The sequence below is a fragment of the Muntiacus reevesi genome, chromosome 13 (genome assembly GCF_963930625.1).
Source record: "Muntiacus reevesi chromosome 13, mMunRee1.1, whole genome shotgun sequence".
Classification (NCBI taxonomy): domain Eukaryota; kingdom Metazoa; phylum Chordata; class Mammalia; order Artiodactyla; family Cervidae; genus Muntiacus; species Muntiacus reevesi.
Window position 1 is genome coordinate 62771611 of NC_089261.1, and position 26432 is coordinate 62798042.

Genomic DNA, 26432 nt, shown 5'->3' on the forward strand with positions numbered 1-26432 from the left:
ACATGGAAACAGCCTAAGCAACCACTGGAGGATGAATGGATAGACGAAATGCTACACACACACACACACACACACACACAACGCTGGAATATCAGTCATAAAAAATAAGTAAAGCCTGCCATTTGTGGCAATATGGATTTTAAGGGCATTATGGTAAGTAAAATAAGTCAAAGACAAATACTTTTTATGATCTCATTTATGTGTAGAATTAAAAACAAAAACAAAAACACTAACTTCAAAGATACAGAGAATAGACTGCCAGAGGTGGTTGCCAAAGGTGGAGAGTGGGCAAAATGGGCAACAGTGGTCTAAAGGTACAAACTCACTTATAAAGTGAGTAAGTCTTGGGAATTTAATGCGGAGTATGGTGAATATAGTTAATAATCATGCTTAGTCACTCAGCTGTGTCCAACTCTTTTTGACCCGATGGACTGTAGCCTGCTAGGCTCCTGTGTCTGTGGGATTTTTCAGGCAAGAATACTGGAGCAGATTGCCATTCCCTCCTCCAGGGGATCTTCCCAACCCAGGGGTGGAACGCACGTCTCTGACTCCCACATTGGCAGGGGGCTTCTTTTCCACCGAGCCACCGGGGAAGCTCATTTAATAATATTGTATTGTATATTTGCAAGTTGCTGAGAGTAGATCTTAAAAGTTCTCACATCGGAAAGCTGTGTGGTGGTGGATGTTATTTAGACACTGTGGTGATCCTTTGCAGTTATACACATACCAAATCATGATGTTGTACATCTGAAACCCATATAATGTTAGATGCCAACTATCTCTCAAAAAAAAAAAAAACAACTTCCTGACCCTGCTCACCCTAAGGAAATATAAAGCATTCTCTCAGCTGTAGAAAGCTATAAGCTATGAGAATAAAAGCTAAAAAGCTCAAGAGTCATGAAGACCTGAGCCATGAGAGGCAGAAAGAATTCTAAGGATTTTTTTCCTGTCTAATTTGCTCTATGACTCAGGGAACTCAAACCAGGGTTCTGTAACAATCCAGAGGGAGTGGGAAGGGGTGGGAGGTAGGAGGGAGGTCCAAGGGGGAGGGGACGTATGTATATCTATGACTGACTCATGTTGATGGACGGCAGAAACTAATATCATATTGTAAAGCAATTATCCTTCAACTAAAAATAAATAAATTTAATAATAAATAAAAGCAACAAAACAAAAACCACTTCAAATACAAAATACAAAGTTTGACCAAACCCATTTGAATGTGAAAAAAATCACTTTTAAAAACAGGGCAACTGTAAAAGAAATTGTCAGGGACATATACTACCTAATTTCATATAGAAGTGGGTCTCTGTTCATGAATCCTCAGGACTGTCTAAAGCACAATGTAAGGTACATATGTACAAAGATTCATATAACTTCTCTAAAGAAGCGAACTCTTGAAATTCAATCTAATAATATTCCAGGAAGTCTTCATTAACCATATCCTTAATAGTTCTACAATAATATACATCCCCCATACAACATTTTAAAAGCAGAAGACTCCTGATTTTAGGCTTAAAAAAGGAAGAGAGGGGAGGAAGTAGCTTGAAATTTCAGAGTACATTCAGTCTCAGTTAAAGAAGACACATTTACAGTTTTCTTTGAGAGCCTACACTTCATTGACTATAGAGAATTTGTAGCTTCTAACTAATGGTAATTCCCGCCATTGTTTGAAATTAAATATCCTATCTGAGCATAAAGTATTAGACAATCTTCTTTGGTGTCACACTATTAAAGTGTTCATATGAAGATACCCAGTTCCAATTTGAGGGCATAAATCATCTGTTCTTCTGTTTTCATATTTATATGGCAAGAACCTATGGGTTGAATGGTATAGTCATTTTTTTCTGCAACTAAACAAGGTAAATAAATGTGATATATTGGCACATCACCCCACCACTCTGCATATGGTGCACATTAAGGCTGTATTCATTTGCCATATGAATATAATTCCTTTTACCACATATACTATTAGTTACAAGCAGTAAATACAGAGTTGTTTTGCTGGAATGGGAGGGCCTGCATTACATCATGGGGCACCAAACATCCTGGCCCTTCTGGAGAATTTCATAGACATAGTTTTAATGTCACCTGAACTTGAACACTGCCAACATATTGCTTCAAACCACGTTTGATGAATTCTTCAAGGAAAAAGGGAAAATACAGGGCAATCTTAGTGCAACAGCGCAAACCACAAGGAATGTTCTTGATGAGATATATATGGAAGAAGCCATGTTCTAGACAAAGAATCAGGTTGAGTCATATCCCAGATATTAAAAAAAGCCGTTTCAAACACTGCTTTCAGAGTAGCCATGAACAGAAGGAAACTACAGTGAAAATGTCACCCAGCTTGGAGGAAACGGCTTCCTCCAACCGCAGCTTACTGAAGACCTGTGATTAATAAGACAAGAGTCCTTCTCATGACAGACTGTCAGGCTTTGTTTCATTAGGTATGTATCGTGCTTCTTTTTTTCTTAAACAAAATATTGATGAAAACAGTCCAAATCCAGGTTAGTGCAGGGCGAAAGAAGAAATAATGCTATTTCTTTTACAAACTCATACAGTTCAACACAGATGTACATATCTTGACATTTGTGAACCATAAAGACTACACCACGGGCAATTAAAAACAAAGTACACCTGTTTTAACAGGTACAGATTTTCAGCGCTAGCAAGTCCCCCAATGTGCCCAGCAGATGGCGCTCTATGACACCGACTTCTTGTGTCACATCCACCTATATTCTGGCAAGACAAAGAATAAGGATTTATCGGTAGCTTCAGTAAAGCACAGTAGGCTTTATTATAAAAAGGACATAATTCCTAAATATGTGTGCAAAAATATACATATACATAAGCACATGCACACAGAGACAACCAGTAAATAAGTCACACCTGGACATATTGTGATGCCACTTTTCTTAAAGACTTGATGAGTAGTCTATGTATATCAGTGGTATTTATGGTTACATGGCAAGATCATTCTAAATTCATTAAAAAAAAATTTAGAATGCCTTAAAGTTAGAATTCATTTTTAATTATAGCAGGGATGTCTCATTAGGGTGATACTAGTAAAATTAACAACAGTAGGATTTACGGTAATGATTTAAGTGATTGATGAGAGTGGAACAAAATGAAGTTTTAGACAGAGAAAAAGCAGGGCAGCCACAGAATACAGTACTTTAAAAAACAGCTCTGTGGTCTGTTAGCGCTAGCCTTATGCTTAATAAAACCTTCTTTCTAATTAATGGTGCTGAAATATTCTTAACAGAATCTTGTTATGAAAAAAACTTTGTTTTTTCCCCAGCAGACGCCATTCCTATGAAGGAGAAAGCTGATATAGATTAGCATGTCTGATTGCAAAGAAGAAAAAAATGCCACCTTTCAATCAAATCAAAAACAGAATGTGAGAATGGAAAACTACTTTACTGAAATACTATGCACACCATCTACGCAACACCTCATAGTCAGAGACTGCTTGTTTCTAAAGCTATTCAATGGTGACTTAAAAAAAAATTACTCAGATACCTAAAAATGCTTGATAAGCACTTACGTTTAGATGCTTAATGAGTATTTGATTTCAAGTTTATGATCTAATACAATACAAAAACAGTGAATAACTCTTCTGTGAATTTTCATTTTGATTACAAGATCATTTTAAAGTTTAAAGTATTTAAATGTCAATTGAATGCATCAGGGCACGTTTTCCTCAAAATTTGGAAATGTACAGTCTGGATAGCATTATTGTGAAGGAAAAATGAGTATTCCAGGAAAGCATTCTGGTGGACAAAATCCAGTTTTAAACACAAAGGGTATGAGGGCAAAGAGAGATATGCCTTCATGCAGAAAACGTCTTTCTTTGAAATGTTCTTGGTTAGTTTTATTTAAAAAATCCACAACTAAATGGAATCCTATCTTAATTTTTCTTCTCATTAAGAAAACTGCATTCCACAGGAGATAACTATCACAAGACAATAGAGTCAAAAATGAAAAACTAAAAAAAAAAAAAAGAAATAAAAAGAAAAACTATCTGTCATACAGGAAACAAGGCTTTTGTTGTATAACCTAGTCAGATTTCATAAAACATGTGCATCCTTTTAAAAGCCTCATGTTATACTATATACAGGTTTTATCCAGTTTGAATTAGCATGATTTTGCCTGAGCAACGTGCTTATTAACACTGGATAACAAGATTAAAAAAAAAAAACTAATAAAGCTATCAACTTTACATACAGCACTAACATTAGATTTGTAGGCAATGCCATAGGCTTAGGACACTAGCAAGTAAAACTACTAGCTTATTCTTATGATTTTTGAAATAAATAAGTTATATGCTTGGATGAGACCTATAAAATGCAGGAAAGGCAATAGTCTAGTTTTTTTTAAAAAATTACCCATTTTCTTTCCAAGCAAGAGAAAAGTCTAAATTCAAAACTTTAAGTTGAGGCCCTGTATGTATTTACAGGCCATGTTGGAGTTATGTATATAAAAGCCTGGCTATTTCTTAAACATCAATTACATTTCATCCAAGAGATACAACACAGAAGTAAGCATAATCTAAGATTCTTCATCTGAAAATCTCTGACTTCAGCAGCTGCATTGTGGAGCCATCAATGAGCCACAGGCTTAAAAAATCTGAACCAGCTTGCGTGAGTGCTTAAAACCGTTCACACGTGGTACAAATGTCTTTGTTTTTTGTTTGGCATTTTCATTTGAAAAGCTTACACTGGTTTATTCATTTTTCCATTCTAATGTGTGGAAATTCTCATTATATGAAAAAGTGCCTATTTGTCTTTTTCCCAGATTCATCCTTCAAAGTTAAAGCAAAATTCATTTGGGACATCAGACATTATAAAAGGACCCAAAAGGATGAGGTTCACTGTGAGAAATGTAATTTAATTTAATTTATCAAGAGTCATTACAATTTTCTAAAATTTTTATTAGATGTGCTCTTAAGTTATTCTTTTACTTTTTCCTTTCATTGCCAGCATTACTAGGAGTTAATGTCCACCATAGTGCAGACAATGAGAGGGTACAGATGAAGTGCTTTATGAAAAATATAACATTATAATATACACTCTAATACCAGCAAGACGGTGTTCGTGTGGTGATTTATTTGCTCTGAAGCATTCTGTGCTTCTGATAACACCTTAAGTCAGTTACTATCGCTGCTTTCATTTTACAGACAAGACACCACAGCAAAGCATAGAACCTAGCTTTGTCTAACTCTAAACTCCAGGGTTTGGTCGGTCCTACTTGATTCATTTTTATAACGTCATGCACATAAAAAATCATTTTTAGGTTGATTTAGAAGGTATTTAAATATATATATTTATCCCTTCTAGAAAAGCTGAATATTTCTAAATTACACTTTATTTAAAATACACTTAAATTTCTGAAATGTAACAACAATCACACATTAAGTGCAGCTAGAAAGCCTTTAGCTACTTTTCAAAATACCCATTAGTAATGACAGAGAGGAACATGGTTAGGTCAAGGGAGTTAAAAAAAAAAAAGAACAAAATTTTTTTTCATTTGGATTGCTATGTGTGCATGAAACATCTCACACTATTTTAAAGCTAAGTTCTTCCTAAATATTTCCACATAAATAACAAAATGGTATGCTTATTGTCGATGTCAAATCTAGGTTTGTCTGAGACAGTTTAGTGAATCTCAACTGAGTTTACAGAAACAGGGAAAAGGAAATTGGAAGTAGTTGCTCATCTTAAAAGGCAAGAAAGGAGGATGAACAGAATATAAAGGAAGGAACATGCAGTACTTCTCGAAAGAATGTGAAAAACAAAATTCCCTGAAGTTTACAAATTTAAAATTATTACTTTGATTACATATAAAACGGAGATGTGTAAATATGTGAAATACACAGATGTACACACTAACCTCCCTAAATAGGCACACACACTAAAGTTTGCTCTGACTACTATTACCCAGAGCATCAAAGCCTTAAAGTTACTTTTCACATTTAATTTGTGTAGGGAATTATCCATGTTTTGATTAAAATAAGAAGTACATATTAGAGGTTCATAAAACAAAAACTTTGATTCACCATCACATCAAACATAATACATACAAAGCAGAAACAGTGTTGGTAAAAATACTTTGCGTATACTTCTTTTAAAACTGTACTTGGCTCTTGGGTAAATTTTTTTAAAAGGTTTCACTTTCATTACAAATAATATACATTTAATAAGCACAGCTTTAATAAGTCAATTCAAAATACGATGGACTTGAACATAATCAGGCTGTTTTATAATTTGGGACTGAGTGACAGAAGTAAGTACTATTAGTATTCAGGTAATCAGCAACAACGTGATCCTTCCTTAGCCAAATAAATTGCAACTTGCTTTAAATTAAGAAACTGTAAATATTTAAGAGCAGTTAAAATGCTCTACCTATGAAATAAAAAATATAATGTTATTCTTGCAGGATCTCTTCAGTGCTGTCATAATCATTTTAATTAAATTCTCATTTTTCAGGTGGTCCCTTTAATTGTTTTTTCCTACTTCTTAATGTGTTTTTCTAAAGCCATTTCTTTTCTGCAGCTGTGTGCGATTGGTTTTAATGGTAGCTGCTTCCTTTTTTGCCTTCTGTGAATTACAATTTTAAATGGTTACACATTTTTTGTTTTACTGCCTTCAGCATAGTTTCATAAAGATGTTTAAGGCTGTTGGTGAATATTTTCATTTCCCATTTGAAAAACCAACAGCCAATTTGAATATTCCATATTGGCCTTTTATGACCTGTTTTATCTTTTAATATGTAAATGAAAGCATATTTTTTCTAAAGACTGGTTTAGTTCCATGAAATTATAATTTTTTTGCTCTTTAAAATAGGAATTCAATAAACAATATGTGACTGCTCTTTTACATTATATCTTATTGTTTGTGAATTAAACTCTTCTATTTTTTTTGGTGACAGCCATTTCCAAAGAAGAACTAGCATTTTCAGATAAGAATAACCAAACACATGAAAATGAGATTTCATCCTTGAATTTGAATTACCATTGGTCACCAAGTGTTAATAACAAGGTTATCTAGAGCTTTCTTAAATTATAACTAAGAAATTAAAATTACTTGATACTTCAGTTTCACTTTCACCATGATGAAATGGGTAAAACCTCACTACAAAATGTTATTATACATCACTTGTAAAAGTTTAGTCATAAATTGTACTTACTGCCCGGGTTATCTCCAATACCACTGCTTTTTCCATTCCAGTACCAGAGGAGAAGGGTTGCGTCACGTGACCCTGACAGAATGTAGCAATTTCCCCCGATATACGACTCGGAACGAGTGAGGCAAGTGACCACATCCCAATGGCCAAACACCACTTGGATCAATTTTCCTGAAATACAAAACAAGTTTCTTTTAAACTGCTATTTTAAAAATAGAAAAAATTTCCAATGATTGTTTCACTTTTAAGAAAATAATGAAGTTGTATTAACTCATATTCTGATAATTCAGATTTCATAATAAAATTCGATCTGGTTCAACGTAAAACTTTTCTTTGACTAATTAACAACAACAAAAAGAATCAATTGAACAGTGATAGTAACATTTTTGAAAGACATATGTTAAAACTATTTCAACTAATATTATTATTTATACATAGCTCCTAGGAATTACAAATGAATTATGTCTACTGATTAAAGCATACTCAGGAGAACCCTTATTTGGAACCATTTCAACAATTTATTAAGTTACTCGAAATGATTCAAAACAAAGCAAAACTTAGTTGCCTTTCTGTAAGCACTCTATCACTCAGACCTCACTAATGCAAACCTATCTCTGAAGCAGGAAAGGCAATTTCTTTCTTTTTCTCTTCTCTGAAGTGATCTACACAAAGACAGTACAAAACCACATCCCAGAGTTTCTGTTTTTCAAATCAGGATTACATGAGCTAAATTTTGATAAAAGGACTAATATATTGTGGCTGCAATTTGAGCTAGTGATTCTTTCTTTAATTGTCTGAATGAGGAAAACTCCTGAGAAGGGAAATTAATATGACAGTTTACCAGTAATGACTGGGGATGGGGGGGCCCAGTAAACGCACCATATATCTAGAATGTCAAGCATAGGATGAACTGTTCACATAACAGTGTCAGAAAAAAAGTAAAGGTCCACCTTTTGGATTTTTTCTTTAATCAGATACGGTGTTTGTAATTCATACAAATTGTCTAAAGAATTAAACAGCTATAGCAGCTCTTCTACTCTACCCCGACCAGCTTCTAGCTAACATTTCTCTCTGAAATGTCTACAGAATCTACAAATTAATGTCATAGAATGTCTACCTTTAATACTCAGCATGAATGCTTTTCTTTTTTCAAATAAACATTTCGGTGGGGTCATAAAAAATACAATTCAGATGTTCAAGATAAAAACTATTAAGCTGGAAAAAAATTAGTATGCCTAAAAAGTTTATACGTTTAACTTGGAACAGATCATAGCCTATCAAAAGCTTGAGGTCTCAACTAAGTATTGGTATCTATATGGATTTAATTTTTCAAGATAATAAATATAAAAAGTATTTCCACTAAACTTTTTATATTATTGATTTAAATAAACCCAAAGCACATTATGAAGTCTGCAAATTTAGAAATAAAATACTGCCTCATCCACATCAGATGGAAAGTCAATTACAGTGTTTTCCCTTGTACATAGTGTTCTGATACTAACAAGACCAGATTCATATCAATCTCAAACTGCAAAATTGATAAAGTACACTTTTGTCTCCTATGGAAAAAGACTTTAGTCAAAGCAGGTATTTTAACTAATAAAGTGTTAAAAATGTTCACTTCCGAATTTTTCCAACCTTTTAAATTAACACCAGAACATTTCATTTTAAAAATTAACTTTATCAATAAAGAATATAAGAACTCAAGACTTTCTAGAATAAAAAATGGAAAAGAAAAAGAAAATTAAATATTAAAAATATAAAAATTTTTTTATAGTTTCCAATTTATATGAAGAACAAAGTAGAGAGGGTTAGTGGTAAAATGGTTGGAGTTAGGTTACAGGGAAAACCTAACTAAGGATGAGACAGGAGGTAGCTGAATGCACTCTTCCTTCAAATTAGAAAGTGACAGTCGCTCGGACGTGTCAGACTCTGTAACCCCATGGACTGTAGCCCACAGGGCTAACCTGTGCATGGGATTCTCCAGACAAGAATCTTCCCGACCCAGGGATCAAACCTGTGTCTTCTGCATTCCAGGCAGACTCTTTACCATCTGAGCCATCAGGGAAGAAGTACTAATTAGAAAAGTGAAAGCTAAATCATGAGTTTTAACTACTGAAAATACTGAACACCCCGTAATGTGATTATGTTTGTGATCACAGAGCATGTACAGTGACTTCTGCCTCAGCCTATACCAAATGCTGAGAGCATGTCAACTATACAAGTGATTTAAATAGGTTATTTAGAGTAGACTTATTTAAGATTTGACAACCATCAATTCAGTGGGCTGTAGAAGTGAAGATGAGCAAAGTAATCCATCTGGGTATGTGAGGTCTGTGGCATAAACAGAAAACGCAAATGCTCCACCACGTACACCAGGAGGCCTGCGAAAGAGCAACTATCTGCTTGGTAACCTGCTTAGTTTCCAGCTAGTGAGAACAAAGTGGAAAGTTTTAGCTGTAAAAGTGGGATGGATGAAAAAGACTGTCAGAATTTCTCAAGACACATAATAATTTGTTACTTCTCATTAATGAAGCCATCATTCTATGTCTACAACGTCCGTGTTAGGAAAGTGTATAGTCAGACTGTGGTTTCTTTTTTAATTGAAATTTCACAGTGTTTTAATTTTTGCCCCTAAAAGTTATCACAGTTATTTTTCATTCAACCAGCACTTACTGAGCACCTACCAAGCGCCGAGCATTAGATCTTCTTACTTGTGTATAGTGGTTGACAGAGAAACAAACAAAAACAGACGTGTAACTGCGACTAGTGTCAACCACGAGAAGAGAGGGGAGAGGGGCGGTGGGAAAACAGGAGAGAGCAAATCCAGGCTGGGCATCAGGGAAGACTGAGACGAGGGGGTGACGGGTAAGCGTGTCCATCTAAAGAGTTTCATGTTTTAACACAAATTAACTTCATTCTCCACAATTTATACTCTGGGCTCAACTCTGGAAAACATTATTATTTTTTTTTTTCCCCAGTTTGCTTTTTCCTGTCTGGCAGCGTTCCTCAGCAATATTTGTTATTGCTATGAGGTGGAGGTTCACTCCTCCTAAATAAATCACACCATATAAATACCTGCTGTTCTTTTTGGTAAATTATTTTCTGATAATCTCATAAGTGTTCCTCAAGCTTTATTTTTTGTTTCCTTTAATACCGGCCCACCTCTCCACACACTAATATCAAATATTACCACAAGCACTAGAATATCCTTTTTTTGACAGAACAAATTTTCTAGTTAATGTTTTATTTGACAGCTGTGCTACAAATAAAAAAAAAAAAAAAATCCAAGCTCAGGACTCTGCACCACTGAATCTAAAATGTGGCCTGAAAATAATTCCCACTGCCGAGGGAAGGTTTTATTGTTGCCTCTGCTGCTCTGGTGGTGTCTTGAAAACATGATTTATGTTTAAAGAATTTCCTGCTACAACCGTGTTTCTCTCTACCCCCGCCTCCCCACCCCGCCAAATCTAATAAGAGAAGGATTTTTTTTTTGGGGGGCTTACGTGCCAAAATATAATTGAATTCAACACTTGTGGTAGCTCTGCCATTATATATTATTGATCATACAGTTTTTTTGTTAAACTTCTCTGCTAAATATTCTTCTCTGCTTAATATTCTTATCATCATGAAGACACTAACACATTTAAAATTTAAATAATTTTAAATAAAATTTGCATCAGAGTTTGTATTCATGATAGTAAGAAAGGTATTCGAATGATCATATGAGATTTTTTCCAAAACTTTCCTGGAAAGTATAAATATTTTTGGTATACGTGCTCAGTCCCACTGAAATGAAGTTTAAAATGAGACTACTTTCTTATGAAAGTGTTTTATACATACACGCATTTGTGCACATTTTAAAAAACAATAAAGTAGAAAGCTTTTGGGAAGAGAGGAAGGAATGCCATCTAGTTTATTAAGTCTAAAGTAACATGCCAGACATACTAGGAACCTAGATTTTAAATGGGTAACACTTGTATGATATAAAAAGGAATAATCACAAAGATGCCACATCTGAGGTCAGAAGACCTCCAATGCCCAGGTCTAGCACCATTACCTATGCAAATTTCAAGATACTTAACTTTTTCAAACCTTTGTTTCATCATCGAAAAAATGGGCCTAAGGACACCCGTTTGATCTCCTAAGATTACCGTGAGGCTGACACAATATCATGTATGAGAATAAAGATATTTTATAAATTCTAGAGAACTGTGTGACTACAAAAATTATTTTATTATGAGTATTATATAAAAGTGAAGTTAGCTTTGGTGGTGATGGTTTAGTTGCTAAGTCATGTCCGACTCTTGCAACCCCATGGACTGTAGCCTGACAGGACATGGAATTCTCTAGGCAAGAACACTGGAGTAGGCTGCCATTTCCTTCTCCAGGACATCTTCCTGACCCAGGAATCGAACTCCAGTCTCTTGCATTGCAGGCAGATTCTTTACCAACTGAGCTATAAGGGAAGCCTAAAGGTTAGCTTTTACTTTACAAAGGTTCAAGTAAAAGGTTAAAGAGGTTAGCTTTAATTTACAAATATCAATATTCAGTGTCTTTAAGATGATACGAAATGTCAACAAACTCAAAAAAGGCTCAAATGTCGAAACCAAAGACTGACATAATATAAGATCCCATTTTAGGACATTCTGGAAAAGGCACAATTACAGAGATGAAGAGCATATTAGCGTTTCTGAAGAGGCTTCAGGTGACCTTCTGAAGAGGGAAGAAAGTGACTATGAAGGGGAAACCCAGGGCGTTTCTGGGGATTTTCTGCTACTCTGCATCTTAACTACGGGGGTGGTTACATAATGGGATACAATGCCCTGAGACTAATGGAACTAAAAACCAAAATAAGGAATTTTACTGTACGTAAATTGAAAGATAATTTTCAATGTATAAAAAACAATCTGAATCTAAAAGAATGTTTAAGAAAACCTTGTGATAGGATGGAACAATTTTAATCTGAAAGTCTGTGAAGAAGGGAGCATAGTTTGAGGTCAAATAACACTAGGGTTGTCGTTACCATAATAGTGAAAGAAAAGGTTAAAATTTAAACTTGAATATTAAGCCAGAGAAAATTTATTATAATAAAAAATAATTTTAAGAAAACTTGTCAATCTCCAATGCAGTTTTAAAGAATTTCAGAGGCATTTTAGGTTCAGCAGTAATCAATGTCATAGTAAAAGCCCAAGTAATCAGAAAGACTTGAATGATGTTTTCTTTCTGAACCTACCTCCAGAATAAAGAAGTAAATTATAAAAATATTAGGTCATTGATTTCCTAAAACAAAAATTAAATGAGATCATGTCTAAAAACAACTTCTAGGGTTTATTCTATACACAGTACATATTCAACTATTTTTCCCTACTCTCTCATTGCTAGGTTATAATACAATCATCAAAATGAGCTAGGACAAACTCCCTGAATACCCAAGAATTAATTTTTTAATTTACTACACTTACTAAGGTAGGAGTATGGACTCATGCATTGTATAGAGATTACTAACATGACTGAAAGAGGATTTGCTGTAAAATAGTTAATTAATTAGAAATGTCAATTTAAAAAATTTCCTATCCCCAGAATATTTAACCAATATAATTATTTGTAGATCCTTGTTTTAGTTGAACGATCTACTTCCATGGTATTTAAGTTCTAATGCATTACTATCCAATTTTAATTATTTTAAATATACAGCTACCTATTCAGTATAAGTTTATGTCATTCTCTAACAGTTTCTAAAATACTTTAAAGAGACTCCATTAAATTTTTCAATCTTCACAATTGCCTATAGGTAAAAATATATAACCACTCATTGGACTGGATATCCTATAATAATAGTGATTTGAGTTTTGTTAGTTCCTTAGGGGGTTGCATGCAAATAAATAAGGAGCAGCTACTTTTCTTCACAATGATGTGAAGATTCAGTGGAACTGGGTGGAGGCAAGATAGCCACTCGCAGGAAACACACTTAGAATTTCCAGGGAAAAAATAACCTTTAAATAATATTATAGTGGGGAAGTACACCTATAAGTATGTGCACTTGCCATATGATTATGCATGGACATGTACATATGGTATTTACACACCAGGCTATGTTTTCAAAATAAATCATTCACTTGTAAGTATGAAGCTTCGGAGATAAACCTACCAAAACCTGTCCCTTTAAAAACATTCTGAAGTTTTAATGGATTATAGACTAGATTATTACTTGAAGGGGAAAACTATATTTTACACATTTTAGAATTCTGTAACTTTTACAGGGGAGAAGAGAAAGCCTTTTAAGCCTCTTACTGCCACTTGTTGTAAACTTGAGTTCACTGATAAAGAAATGAGGTGGTTACCTGTGTCTGTAGAATAGACGCGGAAACTCTTATCCCAGAAGCCACAGAGGAGGATGTAGCGGTTGTCCGACGTGATGACAAAACACTGGGAATGGACTTGAATGCTTTGGTCTAAGAGGTCAGTGATTTGCCTCCTGTGCATTCCTGTATTGCTGGCTATGAGAACAGAAGGGGGGAAAAAAAGCCTATAAACCCACATGTGCAAAGAAATCCCGTAATTTGTCAAGCTGGGGGCTGGGGCCAAGGGAGGAGAGACAACACATTCCAGGATAAGAACATTTGATCTTTAGTTTTAAATATAATAATATTTGAAAAGCCACAGGAAAGCAGAATCCAATTGTTGGAAGAATGAGGGCAGCCAACTTCAACAGCTCGGTAAGAGATTCTGCCTAGAGGAAAGAAACAATAATACACTACAATTTTAAAATACGTGGTGTACAATTCTCAGAACATGCTATCTAGCTCTTGGGCAGGACCAAACGAGATTAGAATCTCCAGACTGCATCACAGTTGGGTTTGTGTTTCTGACAATCTCATTACATCTATTGTCATGAGAATGGATTCATGTTGTGACAATCTATTACCTCTAACTTTTTGTCACAATGAAGAGATATTAGAATTTAAATGTCATATATTTGAAATATTGGAGCATCTTGTACATGTTTGACTGTAACAGGTCTTTAATTTGACCAGATGTGAACTCCCATGTCCCCGTTCACAGCCGCACTTGCATGCAAGGAAGGGGTGGGATGACTATTTATTAAGGATACTTGTAATTGAAAAGTCAAAGCACAGCAGACTGCAACTTTCTTGCTACTTCTGCAAACAACAAAACAAGACAGGCTGGCAGTGTGTTTTCAGGGTGTGCAGGGCACCTGAGATGGGGCCTGTCACAGGCACGAAGTCGGACACAGCACGACATCACACGCGTGCGAAGAGTAATAATCCTCCAGAAACACACTGTCAACATGTCATTATCAGCAAAGGAATTTTCACGGAGGTGCCTTCTCTGGCATTAATGAAGCCAACCAGATAGAAAGCTCTGCTGTTCGTGATCTAGGAGTTATTCCATTATCAACTTTCCAACACAAATTATAGCTCTTATACTGCTAAAAAAAGAAAACTTGATCATAGCAGAAATCAGAACAAAATGAATATCTACATTTAATTATTATGTTCTTTGCATCATAGCTTTCAGCTTTTATTGGAAAAAAACACTATAGATGCATGATTGATAAAAATTAAAAATAGATATTTATCTATGTTATATTCATTGTATGTAATAAGTTAAGACGGCCAATTCAATAGAAGGCTCAGAAACTAATATGGAAGAAAAAAAGTGTTCAATATACTTCCCAGTCATCTGCTGGGATACAGAGGGATAAAATATCCCTTGCCCTCATGGCATACAGAACATAGCAAACATGTGAAATCCTGCAAACACGTGAAATCCTGCAAAATTCTGCTAGTGTCTGACTGTACTACCTAACCACGTAAGATTATTAGATAACTGTTTGTTAATAGGCTTCGTATACTTTGGGGAGATTAATGGCCTAGAGAGTGACACCAGAAGTAAAAAGGGTAGGCCTCTAGTCAGGAATCACTTCCCCCTCCTTCCACACAAAGGGAAGTTTCTGGCAGGTGAAAAAGCTTTTATGTATCATAGTGTATCATGGAGAGACATTAGCCTCTCACTGCAGTGAACTTGTGTGATACAATTAAATCTTTTAATTTCAAGAAACCTAGCAACTTAAAACTAGATATATGGTATTTTCTATACTGGTTATTATAGTTCTTCATTCCATATGAAAATTATAAAAATACCATATTTTTGTTAGTGTTTGTTTATATGACTTTCACTTATATGATATATAAACTTTCACTGGTCTTTTTGGCATTATTTCCTGGGAGGACCTAATTTGACAGACCTGGGCATGTATACAATTTTGAACTGAATGACCACAAACTCGTCATGGGTAAAGGCTGATGCCCCTTCAGCATTCAGATGAACTATTTTCCAAATAAGTGATTACTTATAATTACTTATAATTTAACACTGCAACCCCTAATCCATCTGTTCATCCATCCATTTAGTCTATATAACCTACCTTACAACTGCCTTTCTTTATCTCATTGTTTTCTCTAGTAAACCTCACGAGATTCAGTACTGAAAGTATTTTTATTTGATGAAAATTAGGTATATTTGTCTAGATAAGCAGTCTACAAACTGGAGCATGTATACCCTTGGGGGGCGGGGGGCGGTATAAGATTTCCCAAGGGATACACAGGCACAGATGGTTTTAAGGGAATCAATTTCTGGTTCCACAACTTTCATGCGTTCTCTTGCTTGAAACAGATTTGCCTGAGAACTCTCCTGTGAGTTTTCCTTTCTTATCTCCCTTTTTGCTCGCTCTTCTTCCACTAGATAGAATCTTCCTAGGGTGCTTTACTCCGGGGTACAAAAACCTCTTGAGAGCCAAATAAGGAGACAATTCAAACTATTGATGTGATGCTAGAAAGTGAATGCCTAGGTATCACATCATTCTGCAGGGCAGGTGGTTTCCAATTCATTGCTTTCAGTAAATGAAAGGAGGATCTAATCACACTGTCAATTGATAGATCATTAAAAATAAGTTTCAGTGATAGACTGTTAAAATGATTATTTAATGACAGACCATAAAAGTAATCCTTAATAATATATCATTCTATGAATTTTGTCACATAACTCGGAGTTTTAAGATTTGAATGACATTGTTAAAACAAAACTCTCTCCTTTCCCATCTATCTTCTCATGTGAGTAACACTCCTGAGAGCGTCCATCTATAAAAAACAAAAAACTAGGATAGAACTGTTGACAAATTCTGTCTCTTTCAACAACAAATAATGTTTATCCATGAATACATTAACTACTTAGGGAGACACTCCCATTCATTAAAGCTGTATTTCCTATTTTCAATAAGTATGTGTTGTGTATGTTTAATAGTATTAAAATTTATAATTTGTAATTTTAATAAATATGTATTAATATTTTAATAACTCAATGAGGATTAATTTTTTTAAGCTGGGCCTTATGGTCACAGCGATTCTCAACATTTATATTTACATACATATTTTTATTGCTGAAGACTGTTTAATGGGGTAATCAATTTTCTAGTTAAAATAAAACTGTGTAGGGAAAGCAGAAAGAAAGTACAAACTCTAGATGAGAAAAACGTTCAAATGGTAAAAATTTCTTCCAGTGAATTTTTTAAAAACAGAAAAGGTTGACTATCAAGTGACTCTGATATTTAGCGTCTGCTGGATGTACTTAAAATTTTACACACTATGCCAAAAATCATAACCTTTCCAACTATTTAAACTTGTGATAATCACATTTAAATTTTTTAGACGTCAACTTAAAAACGTGTGAGAAGATATGTGGTTTTAAATAACTACTTCAGGAGCCACGGAACAGTCTGAAGACCAATGGTCAGCAGGGAAGACTGTGGCCTGAAGGCTGCATCCGGCTTGTGCCTGGGTTTGCATGAAGCTTTACTGAGCATAGCAATGCTGCCTCTTTATACATCGTCTGTGGCTGCTTGCGTGCTGTAACAGCAGTTAAGTAGCTGTGTCTGAGACCCTATGGCCCACAAAACCTAAAATACTATCCCGCCCTTTTCGCCCATGCCTTCTCTACAGGGTTACCATTTCTGAATTCATTTAGGTTTTATACTGTATGATATTCATTATCAAATTTTAAGACAAACAATGATTCTGTACTTCAGAAACCAGGCTCTAAGTGGCATAACAAATTGGTTTCATTATTTTCCTAACTCTTAGAACTTTACCCAAGTGGGCGCTTAATTTTTAAAACAAATATATGGCAAATCATATCTACTCAAAGCAAAACAAGATTTAGGAACCAGGGTACTGGTTATCTTTCATACAGACACTTCATTCTTAGATTTCTGCTTATATTTGGGAAAATGATAAAACAGTTTAGAGCTTCAGGTTATTTTAGTTCATCTTGGTAATCCATCTGCAAATGGTGGCCATTTAACTCTCCACTGAAACAATGGTGTTAGAGACCCCCCTCAAAGAAAGGTGACATATGCACAAGGAACACCTTGAATTTTAAAGTAATAAATCCGCTTATTCTTATGTTTTATCTAAAAACTTTAAAATACTAACAAGTTCATTTGTGCTGGGGAAATATGACAAAATTACAAGGCAAACACAAACATCCATGCTAGTAGCATACCCCTACAGCTGGGAAATTAGGTTTTTTATTCTAAAAGTTATTGAACAGCATCTTCAATACCAAGGTGTACCATTCTTAGTGGAGTCACAGTTGAAATCCCCACTATAGGGTGGAAAATGCTAAACTAGAGATTTCAACTAACCTACTCAAAAGGCACAGCAGCAATTAAATATTCTAAGTTGTCTGCCACAGATGCTCATTTCATCCCAATGGCTCTTTCTGGTCTCCTTTTTCTTTCTTTTTTCTCTCTGAACAAATTTAACCTCCAATGGCAATTTATTGGGCTGCAGGACCCTAGGAAAATGAATACAAATATCTTAACACTGCCATTGGCTGGGCGATATATTTCAACTTTGAAACTGCTCTGCAATTGCACATTAATCCCCTCAGACTGAAAGGAGGGTCCAGGAAGAAAGGATTGATCTCCTTTAATGATGAAACCCTGGCACTACAGTTTTATTTTTCTCAACACAGAGCTGCTAAGAACCCACTGTTATTATGAAAATTTCCCTAGCAAAGGAGCTCCATCACATTACTGGTGCACCAATTCATCATAACGTGCCTCGCTCCTGCTCATCAACAAGTCTGAGTGATGAAAAGATCCAATATTATCCTGACAGTACTTCATGCGCATTCTCAATCACACATTATTACAGCATCCATATTAATTTTCAGTGACACGCGTCCTAGGCCTGTTCAAATTAGGCAAACCAACGAGGGGGAGTTGATGAAATACCAGCATAGCCACAGCTCATTGCATTCCAATTTGCATGCAAATGGTTTATCAGGAAAATTCCATTCCCAGCAACCAGCAAGTGAAAAACAACTGTAATCTACACTTCAGGGCCACCATACAGAGCTTAATGAATCGCAAAGAGAGAAGGAAGTGACAGACCTATGAGAGGATCGATTTCCACTGGCAGCTGGTATGGCTGGTCTTGTACAGCACCTTGATGAGCTGGAATTCACAAAAGATAAAAAAAGAGAGAGAGAGAGCATTATTTTTCATATACTGAGCTACAGAAAAATGCTTAAGTCAAATCTCATGTAGAATTGTTTCCAACCTCCAAATCTCTCAAGACAGTTTTGTGAAATTTAAACAACAACAACAAAAAATCCAGGTGCTTCTATGGCTAGCTTATTAAACATTTATTTTAGATTAGTGCTGTTCTGAACATGTGCCATCAGCAGTGGCTCCAGTTCTAGGCCATAAGCTATAGCAGATGCTTGACTGGCAACCTCTGATGCCGCAACAAAACAAAATTAAGTGGTAAAGAGCGCTGAAAACAAAATGTGACAACCATCTGCTGACTGTAGCAAATACTAGTTTTTTTGTTACTTCTTAAAAAGGCAGTTTTGAATGCTGCAGCACAAAGCATCCACAAAAACGTCAATTTATGATGGAGAAAGGGAAAGTTCCAAGTCAAAGAACATTCAATGTTTCATCCATCACTTAAATCAATCAATTGAAGTTGGAATAAAAATAAAGAAAGCTATCTGCAGATAAATGTTTTAGTTAAATGCATTTGGCTGAAATGTTTTCTTGAAGATTTGATTGCGGTGGAAAAAAACTTTTATTAATATTTAATATTTCCATGGTTTCCATTTAAAAATACTGAGAGGCAAATGAGTAACAAAAATCAATCCATACTAAGGACAGTTTGTTTAATTTTCAAAAGGTTTTAAGGATTCAGAGGTATCTATTTTGTGATGGAAAAGAGATTTTATAGGCTGCAGCCCTGTGAAAGGTAGAAGGACTTTCAGTGGAAAAGAAGTATTGTAGGAAGCAGGACCGACCACTGGCTACCTGTGCAACCTTGGGCAAATCAGAAGCCCCAGAATGAAGTGTTTAGAACAGATAATATTTTCAGCTTTGTAATTCTGAGAGTTAAATTCTTGGTCCTTTTCCAAAAGATCTTCCTCTAATGACTCAGCCATTCACCCTGGTCAATATCTGCCTTTTATAGACTCATAAGCATTTTAACTACTGCTTCGTTGGTATTAGAGCTCTGCTTAATATCATCAGATTCTAAGATTAAGATGATATTAATATCATCAGATTTTAAGACATCTTTCTGACTGTCCTTGAGGGGCTGAAAATAAAAAATGGGATACATTTCAATGTGTTCATTAGATTAATTTTAAATTCATTATGTCAGCATTTCCGCTGTTAGTAAATACCAACTTTTCAAGGACTTTTCAATGATCTTTTGGAAGATCACTAACATGATAGAATACCTGAATATCAGTAATACTGATGTATAATATTAGCACTGAAAATTATAGCTGAGTATGAATACGATATTAAAGTAGATGAGAAAAGGAAGCTGTAGGACTCCCTCTTTTGCTAAAGGTATTGTTTTTGCTGATCACAGCTCGGCCAGTAAAGACATCACAGCACACACAAAGGGGCTCATCAGAGAAAATCTCAGCCTCTCATCTGCCAACAGGGCATCTACTCCAGCAAACCAGTGCCCTTCAACGCTAGCACCGTGAGAAGCTGTCCCTGTGTCCTTAGGAATCTGGGATCACAGAAACATTAAAACAGAGACTGAGCAGGTGAGCTACTTTTGGGGATGCCTCAGGTCCCAGCTCTGCCCCTGACTGCCTGTGTGACCTCTGGCCAGGTACGTCTACTCAGCGTTTCAGGCTCCTGCTCTGTCAATGGGTTAGGCTGAGCCACACGGAATCACCAACACGTAATGTCTTGACCCATTAAAATGGCAATTTTGTATGTTTCAACTTAAGTATAGAACCTACATCTTAAGGTTGTCAGGGGATTCAGTGAGTTAATAGGTGTGAAGTGATTAAAACAGTATTTAGAAGCTAGAAAATGCTCTATGAAGGTTAGGTGCCATTATTTTATTTTTTCTGGATGTTCCTCAAGATCTCCTGAATGAGATGGAAGGATAAAGATGATTTTTTCTCTAAATCAGGACTCAAGACACTACATTGACAGGAGCTAGTTGTGTTATGAATGAATTGTGGGAATCAGAGAATATCAGAAAAGAATCAGAATCTAAAAAAAAAAAAAAGTGTAACATGAATTTGATAGTCACTGAAGAAAAACTGTTAGGAAGTTTTGACATTTGTTTCAATCAAGGCACATTGACAGGGAGAGGGAGCAAAACATAGGATGAAAGATCAGGTATGTTTATTACACACCTGAAATGAGGCACAGATGTAATAAAAGTATACTTAATCCTTTTAGGGGTAGGTGTACTGTCAATTGGGGATAACGCTGTAGCAGGATAATCCCCCGAGTTTTTCCATACATTATCATTCTTTGTATTAGCTGGTGAAGAGTGGCTGTATCATGCTATAAAGCCAGAGGACGGGGACAAAAGCCATCAGTGACACAAGGTACAGACCCAAAGACGGCTCAGTGGGGAGGATTCAAGGCAAGGAGCTGGCAAAACATATGCAGTCTTCTCTCCTCTCATCTTACAGAAAAGCGCGCCTGGGCTCAGAGCAGCTGCACGTACCATATGTGGTCCTCCAGCAGAAGCAGGCTGCCCCTAAATCACTTTACAGACCTAGAGAAAAGTGGCGAGCAGGGAGAACAGCTGACCAGCAAGCAGGAAGGACAGCTAGCCTTCCAGGCAGGCAAATGGGCTTGCTTCAAAGGGGAGTGTCAGGAGCTCAGTCATCACAGGGACGGAGGGAGCCTGATACTTGAGGATCAGCTAGAGACCGAGGGCTCTCTGATGGAGCCGGCTCAGTTCCTGCTCGCTGCTAGGCTAGAATAAAGCGGGAATGCAGAGTGCTTGGGGCTTCCCAGCAGCTGAAGAGGTTTGCCTCTCCTCACACGTGCTGTCGCTCTGTTTAAACTGAACGAGGGCCCCGAGCTGCCAGAGCAGCCACCCAGGCTGAGCAGCGCTGGGAGGGCCTGGTGCCACACGCCCTGGTGCTCATGCCAGGCTGTAACCGCACACAGCGCCGGAGGCTGACCCTGTGTGCCTGACAGAACACACCACCAGCATGGTTTTCTTCTAGTGAGTGGTATTTAGAGAAACAACAGCAAAAAAATCAAGTTCATTAATCACATTATGATCTTCAGTCCCCAAATATAAGTATGTCATCTGCATACACATTTACCTCTGCAAGATAAGTTAGTTCACTTGAATAAAAGGGAATAAAAGGAACTAGAAATAGAGACATTATATGTATCTCGATTTTAACTTTCTATACCATTTATGAAATCTATTCTCTAATCAAATATCATCATTCATTTCATTTCTAATGGCCAGGAAAATGGCTATATTTAAGAAATTCTGACACCAACCATGGAGTTTTCATGAAGGGTACCTAATTACCTTATTGACTACAGTCAGTCAGTCATCTAGTTTTTACTTGAGCATCAATTCAGTTCTGTTCCATTCTAAACATTGTAGCATTTAATATGGCACAAGATCCTTGTTCAAGAATTTGCATCTGTGCAACCATTTTAGGTATTATAATGGGGTAGTGCTTTATGTACGCTTTACAGATTTAATAACAAGTTAACAGAATATTAAAGGCTATCCTTTCAAATTTCCTACCTAAAACAATGGCTTGGGGATAAAAACCCTATAATCTCCAGGACTTTGAAAGATTTTTCCTTCTTTAAAAAGAGAATTTCTAACCAGTGGCCACAAGGAACAGTGCTAAATCCAGATCCCAACATTCCTGTTCTAATGAGAGGCGATAAATCACAGAGGGGTGATCCTAAAATTTGAGTCAGAAAACTCGGGTTCAAACCTGGCCCTGCTACGGAGTGGCCACATGTGATACTGTGCAAGGAAGCTCCCGGGGGCTCCGTATGTTCAGTGGGAAATGTGGGCCTGGACAAGACCAACTCTCATGTATCTTCAAGCTGTGATGGTTTATGACGCTAATGGTTGTTTCAGTGTCTTGCCCTTAGTCACCCTAATTCCTCAGCACTTAATGAAAGAACAGGATATACTTAAGGTTTTGTAGTATTTTGGCTGTGTAACTTAAGTGTTCTTTTTTTTCTATCACCCACAACACACAGTTCCATGCCCTGCATAAAAAGGCACACGGTACACAGTGAGAAGTGTATAAGGGGCAAATGAACACGCGGGAAAAAAGGAATATCTGATAAATCAGTACAGGCTATTTATGGACACGATATGGAATATTATTATATGACAATATTTATATCCAAGGAGTGAACACAAATCACTAGATGTCAAAGAACGGTTCGTGTTTTAACTTTTGTATTAATATTACATGCTTCAGAGGGACTTCTTTAAACCTTTTTAAGTTTTCAACATTTTGATTCAGACTAACATGTTTGAAAACCCTAAATATTGAGACATAACATATTTAGGTGGATATAACAATGCATTTTGGATCCCTGGTGGCTCAGATGGTAAAGAATCTGCCTGTAATGTGGGAGACCTGGGTCTGATCCCTGGGTCGGGAAGATGCCCTGGAGGAGGGCATGGCTACCAACTTTGGTATTCTTGCGTGGAGAATCCCATGGACAAGAGGAGTCTGGTAGGCTACAGTCCATGGGGTCACAAAGAGTCAGACACAACTGACTAACACTTACAATATCTTTATACAGTGTTCAGCAGTTACTATGCCTTAGAAGGGTATGTCTACACTTACCTGGAAGGTTGTGCCACTTGTTCATGGCGAACAGCCGGTTAGCAGTGACTGTGATCACAGCAGGAGTCGCCAGTCCAGGCTGGGTGTTGGCCGCCACGTGAGTGACAGGGGAATTGGAGGGGAACTTTAGAACCATGATAACATCCTGCTGAGCCTGGTCTGTGAACATCAATGGGCTCTGCAGGAGGAGATACTGTTGAGTGGGCAAGACACGATCCAAATATACGAGAAGGAAAGACAAGGAAAGACGGGAAAGAAAGAGGGTGTAGGAAAAGAAGAGGAAGACCATGTTAACCCAAGTTGCAAGTGAGAACACAGTGAGCAGAAAGGCTTAGAGAAACAGCAATTAGGATTTGTTTGGTTTCCACATGTCATTAGTTGGATTTCTAGGTGACCAAAGTAAAAGACATGAATGGTCACTTTAAAAATCCATAAATTTTTATTAACTCTCTTCCCCACCCCATTCCCAAGAAGAACTAAAAAGAGTAATTTGATTTAGATTCTAAATAGGCAAAGTATTGAGGATTGTGTTAAACCATTACAACAATTATTATGCATCAAGTACAAAAGAGAAAAAATAAAAGAATGAGAACAGGCCATAGGCACAAAAGCCAGCCAAGGTAATTGCCAAAGATTATCAAAAGTTGTGTTGAGTCAGTATGGGGATTTTGACAACTAAATAAAGAGATAATTAATTAACAAATATATTTATAAACAACAGTTGTACAGCATGCATGTATTATTACAGTAGAGAAATAATTTATGAATGTGATACACAAACTTAATTATAAAGGTGTTTCAAAGCAATGCATAATTAAGTGTACTTGTAAAAACAATATATTTATATAGTGTACCAAGTCATAAACACTGCCCTATTATAATGCAAATGCCACTGCTTTCTGCTGTAGCTAAGGATAAACAGAAATACCTAGATGCCTCTCCTCCCAGTCGGTAAAGAAACTAAAGCTCAAGACTTTTGATTTCTCCTTTGAAAAGCAAAATATAACTGAAATGACAAACAAAACACTGTTCTAATAGCTAGCAACAAAATAAATCTGGAAGACTACTAAGGATTTAGAACATTCCTACAAACCATATGTCATAATCCGAGACATAAAACACCACACTGATTTATTGGCTTTATTTATACTTTGTGGTACTATGCTATCATACAGTAATTGCACTGTGCATTTTCAGCAATTCTCCACAGCCATGTCTATTTTCTAATAGCTGATGAGTATCATTCAGAATTGAAACACCTTGATGAAGTGCTTCTGGTTGCTCTCCCATTGCCATATTTCAAAATACCAGGTATATGTAAATGTGTAGGCACATATATTTAACACATATTCATTCAGAACTGCTAATAAAAAATTAAATACATTTGCATTTTTATTATCAGTCCTTTTAAAAAAGTTATTAAGAGTACTTAGAAAAACATATTGCACTAAGAATTCCTATTTGCACTCTTTGCATAAAGGTGTAAATAAAGGCAACTAATAAGCTACCCAGACACCCTTCTGAGCAAGTGGCTAAAAGCCAATCAATATTATGAGTTAATCCTCCCTGGATGCTCATTCAATTAAAGGTGTCAGTAATGCCTCATCTGATGTGGCCTCAATTAAATCCAACTATCTGATGGTGTGAAAACACAGGGGGATACAGCAACAGCAGCAAAACCAGACAAATAGGCAGCCTTCGTGGGCCTGCTAATTACTACACCTGGTGTATATTATGGCTCACGCGCGTAACACAGCACGAGGCGGCTTTAATTTCTGCTCCATTTGTGTGTATGTGTATGTGTGCTGCAGTCATCACTGATGGGGGAACTCATCTGAATAGTAGTAAAAACAATAAACATTTGGGTCTTTGAGTTTTAAAACCTCTGATATCAATAAGCAACCTTTGTTTTGCTGAGAACCCCTGACATGGTTTTAAGGATTTCTGTGAAATTCTGTAAAACTGAGAAGCAATGAGCCAACCACAAACAAAATTTCCTATAAGCTAGCTTTGATGAAGTCTGCAGACAAGGAAATGAATGTCATTTCAGAAAACCAAACCGTGTTTTTCAACTGTGTGGGTTTTTTTTTTTTTTTAAATAATATTTACCAAAGTCAATTTATAAACTCTGAGGAAATCAGATGACAACATACATCATGAAGTCTCACTGAAAGGAAGCTGATACGTATTTCTGAGCTTAACAGCTCATATTGCAAATACAATTAGGTTCAAATTGAATAATTCCAATGTTTACGCCCTTAAAAAAACACGGAAAAATCTCTAACACATAGGAAGAACGCCTCGTGTACACAGTGCCTCTAGCGGGTCAACTCTTAGCCACACGGCAAGAAGAGCCCTCTTCCCCAGAAAGCTGTGGACACCACATCCAGAGACGCTCCTGCATCCTGAGAACATGCTGGCTCTCGGGTACTTCCTGCGCCTTTCAGCCTGATGAGAGCGCCTGACCGAGGCAAGGAGCGAGAAACGCTCTGGGGAGTGCCATCGCATCTGTGGCCAGTGAGTGTGGAATGAGGGGCACGAGATGCAAGAAAAGGCCAGCCTGGCCCACTGGCTCGCCCAGAGGGATGGTGACAGCTGCTGATGAGCAGGACAGCCAGGCACGGGGGCAGGGAGGAGAGAAAGAAACCCTCATCAACCCCGGGGGCCCCTGCCAGCCCCGTCTGACACAGAAGTGGGGCAGCTCGATAGCTAGATTTCATTCGGTTTTCCCAGATTACGTGCGCACTTGTTGACAACGCTGGTTTCTTTCTAACACAGTTTGCTTCCCACCCACACATGTGTGAGAGGGAAAAGCAGCATTTGCACAGGGTCTGAGAAAGAGTTCAGGTTTTCGATTCAGAGGATAAAGATAATGGGAAAGATGGCCTCCTGTCCTCGGGACGGGGAGGCCGATCTGCCTCGGTGGGTCAGTCATCCTTTGGTCATGGAGAGAGGCTTGGCAGTAGGAGCCCCCTCTTAGCCCCGGGGACCATGGCTGTGCAGTGACCCAGGTAGGAAGTCAATGGAGCAGGAGAGGTGCTTCC

General features: G+C 36.8%; 1 protein-coding gene across 3 annotated transcripts in view; it reads right to left on the reverse strand.

Annotated features, from left to right (window-relative positions):
* LRBA (LPS responsive beige-like anchor protein) overlaps positions 1 to 26432 on the reverse strand; it is a 719345-nt gene that overhangs the window by 23980 nt on the left and 668933 nt on the right. For 2 of the 3 annotated variants that reach the window (XM_065905001.1, XM_065905002.1), the window contains exons 50-53: positions 23389 to 23581; positions 18668 to 18730; positions 13533 to 13688; positions 7192 to 7359 (exon numbers count right to left, since the gene is read on the reverse strand). In XM_065905001.1, the coding sequence (XP_065761073.1) occupies positions 7192 to 7359; positions 13533 to 13688; positions 18668 to 18730; positions 23389 to 23581 (580 nt within the window). The remainder of the gene's footprint in view (positions 1 to 7191; positions 7360 to 13532; positions 13689 to 18667; positions 18731 to 23388; positions 23582 to 26432) is intronic. The other variant, XM_065905003.1, reaches the window with a different exon arrangement.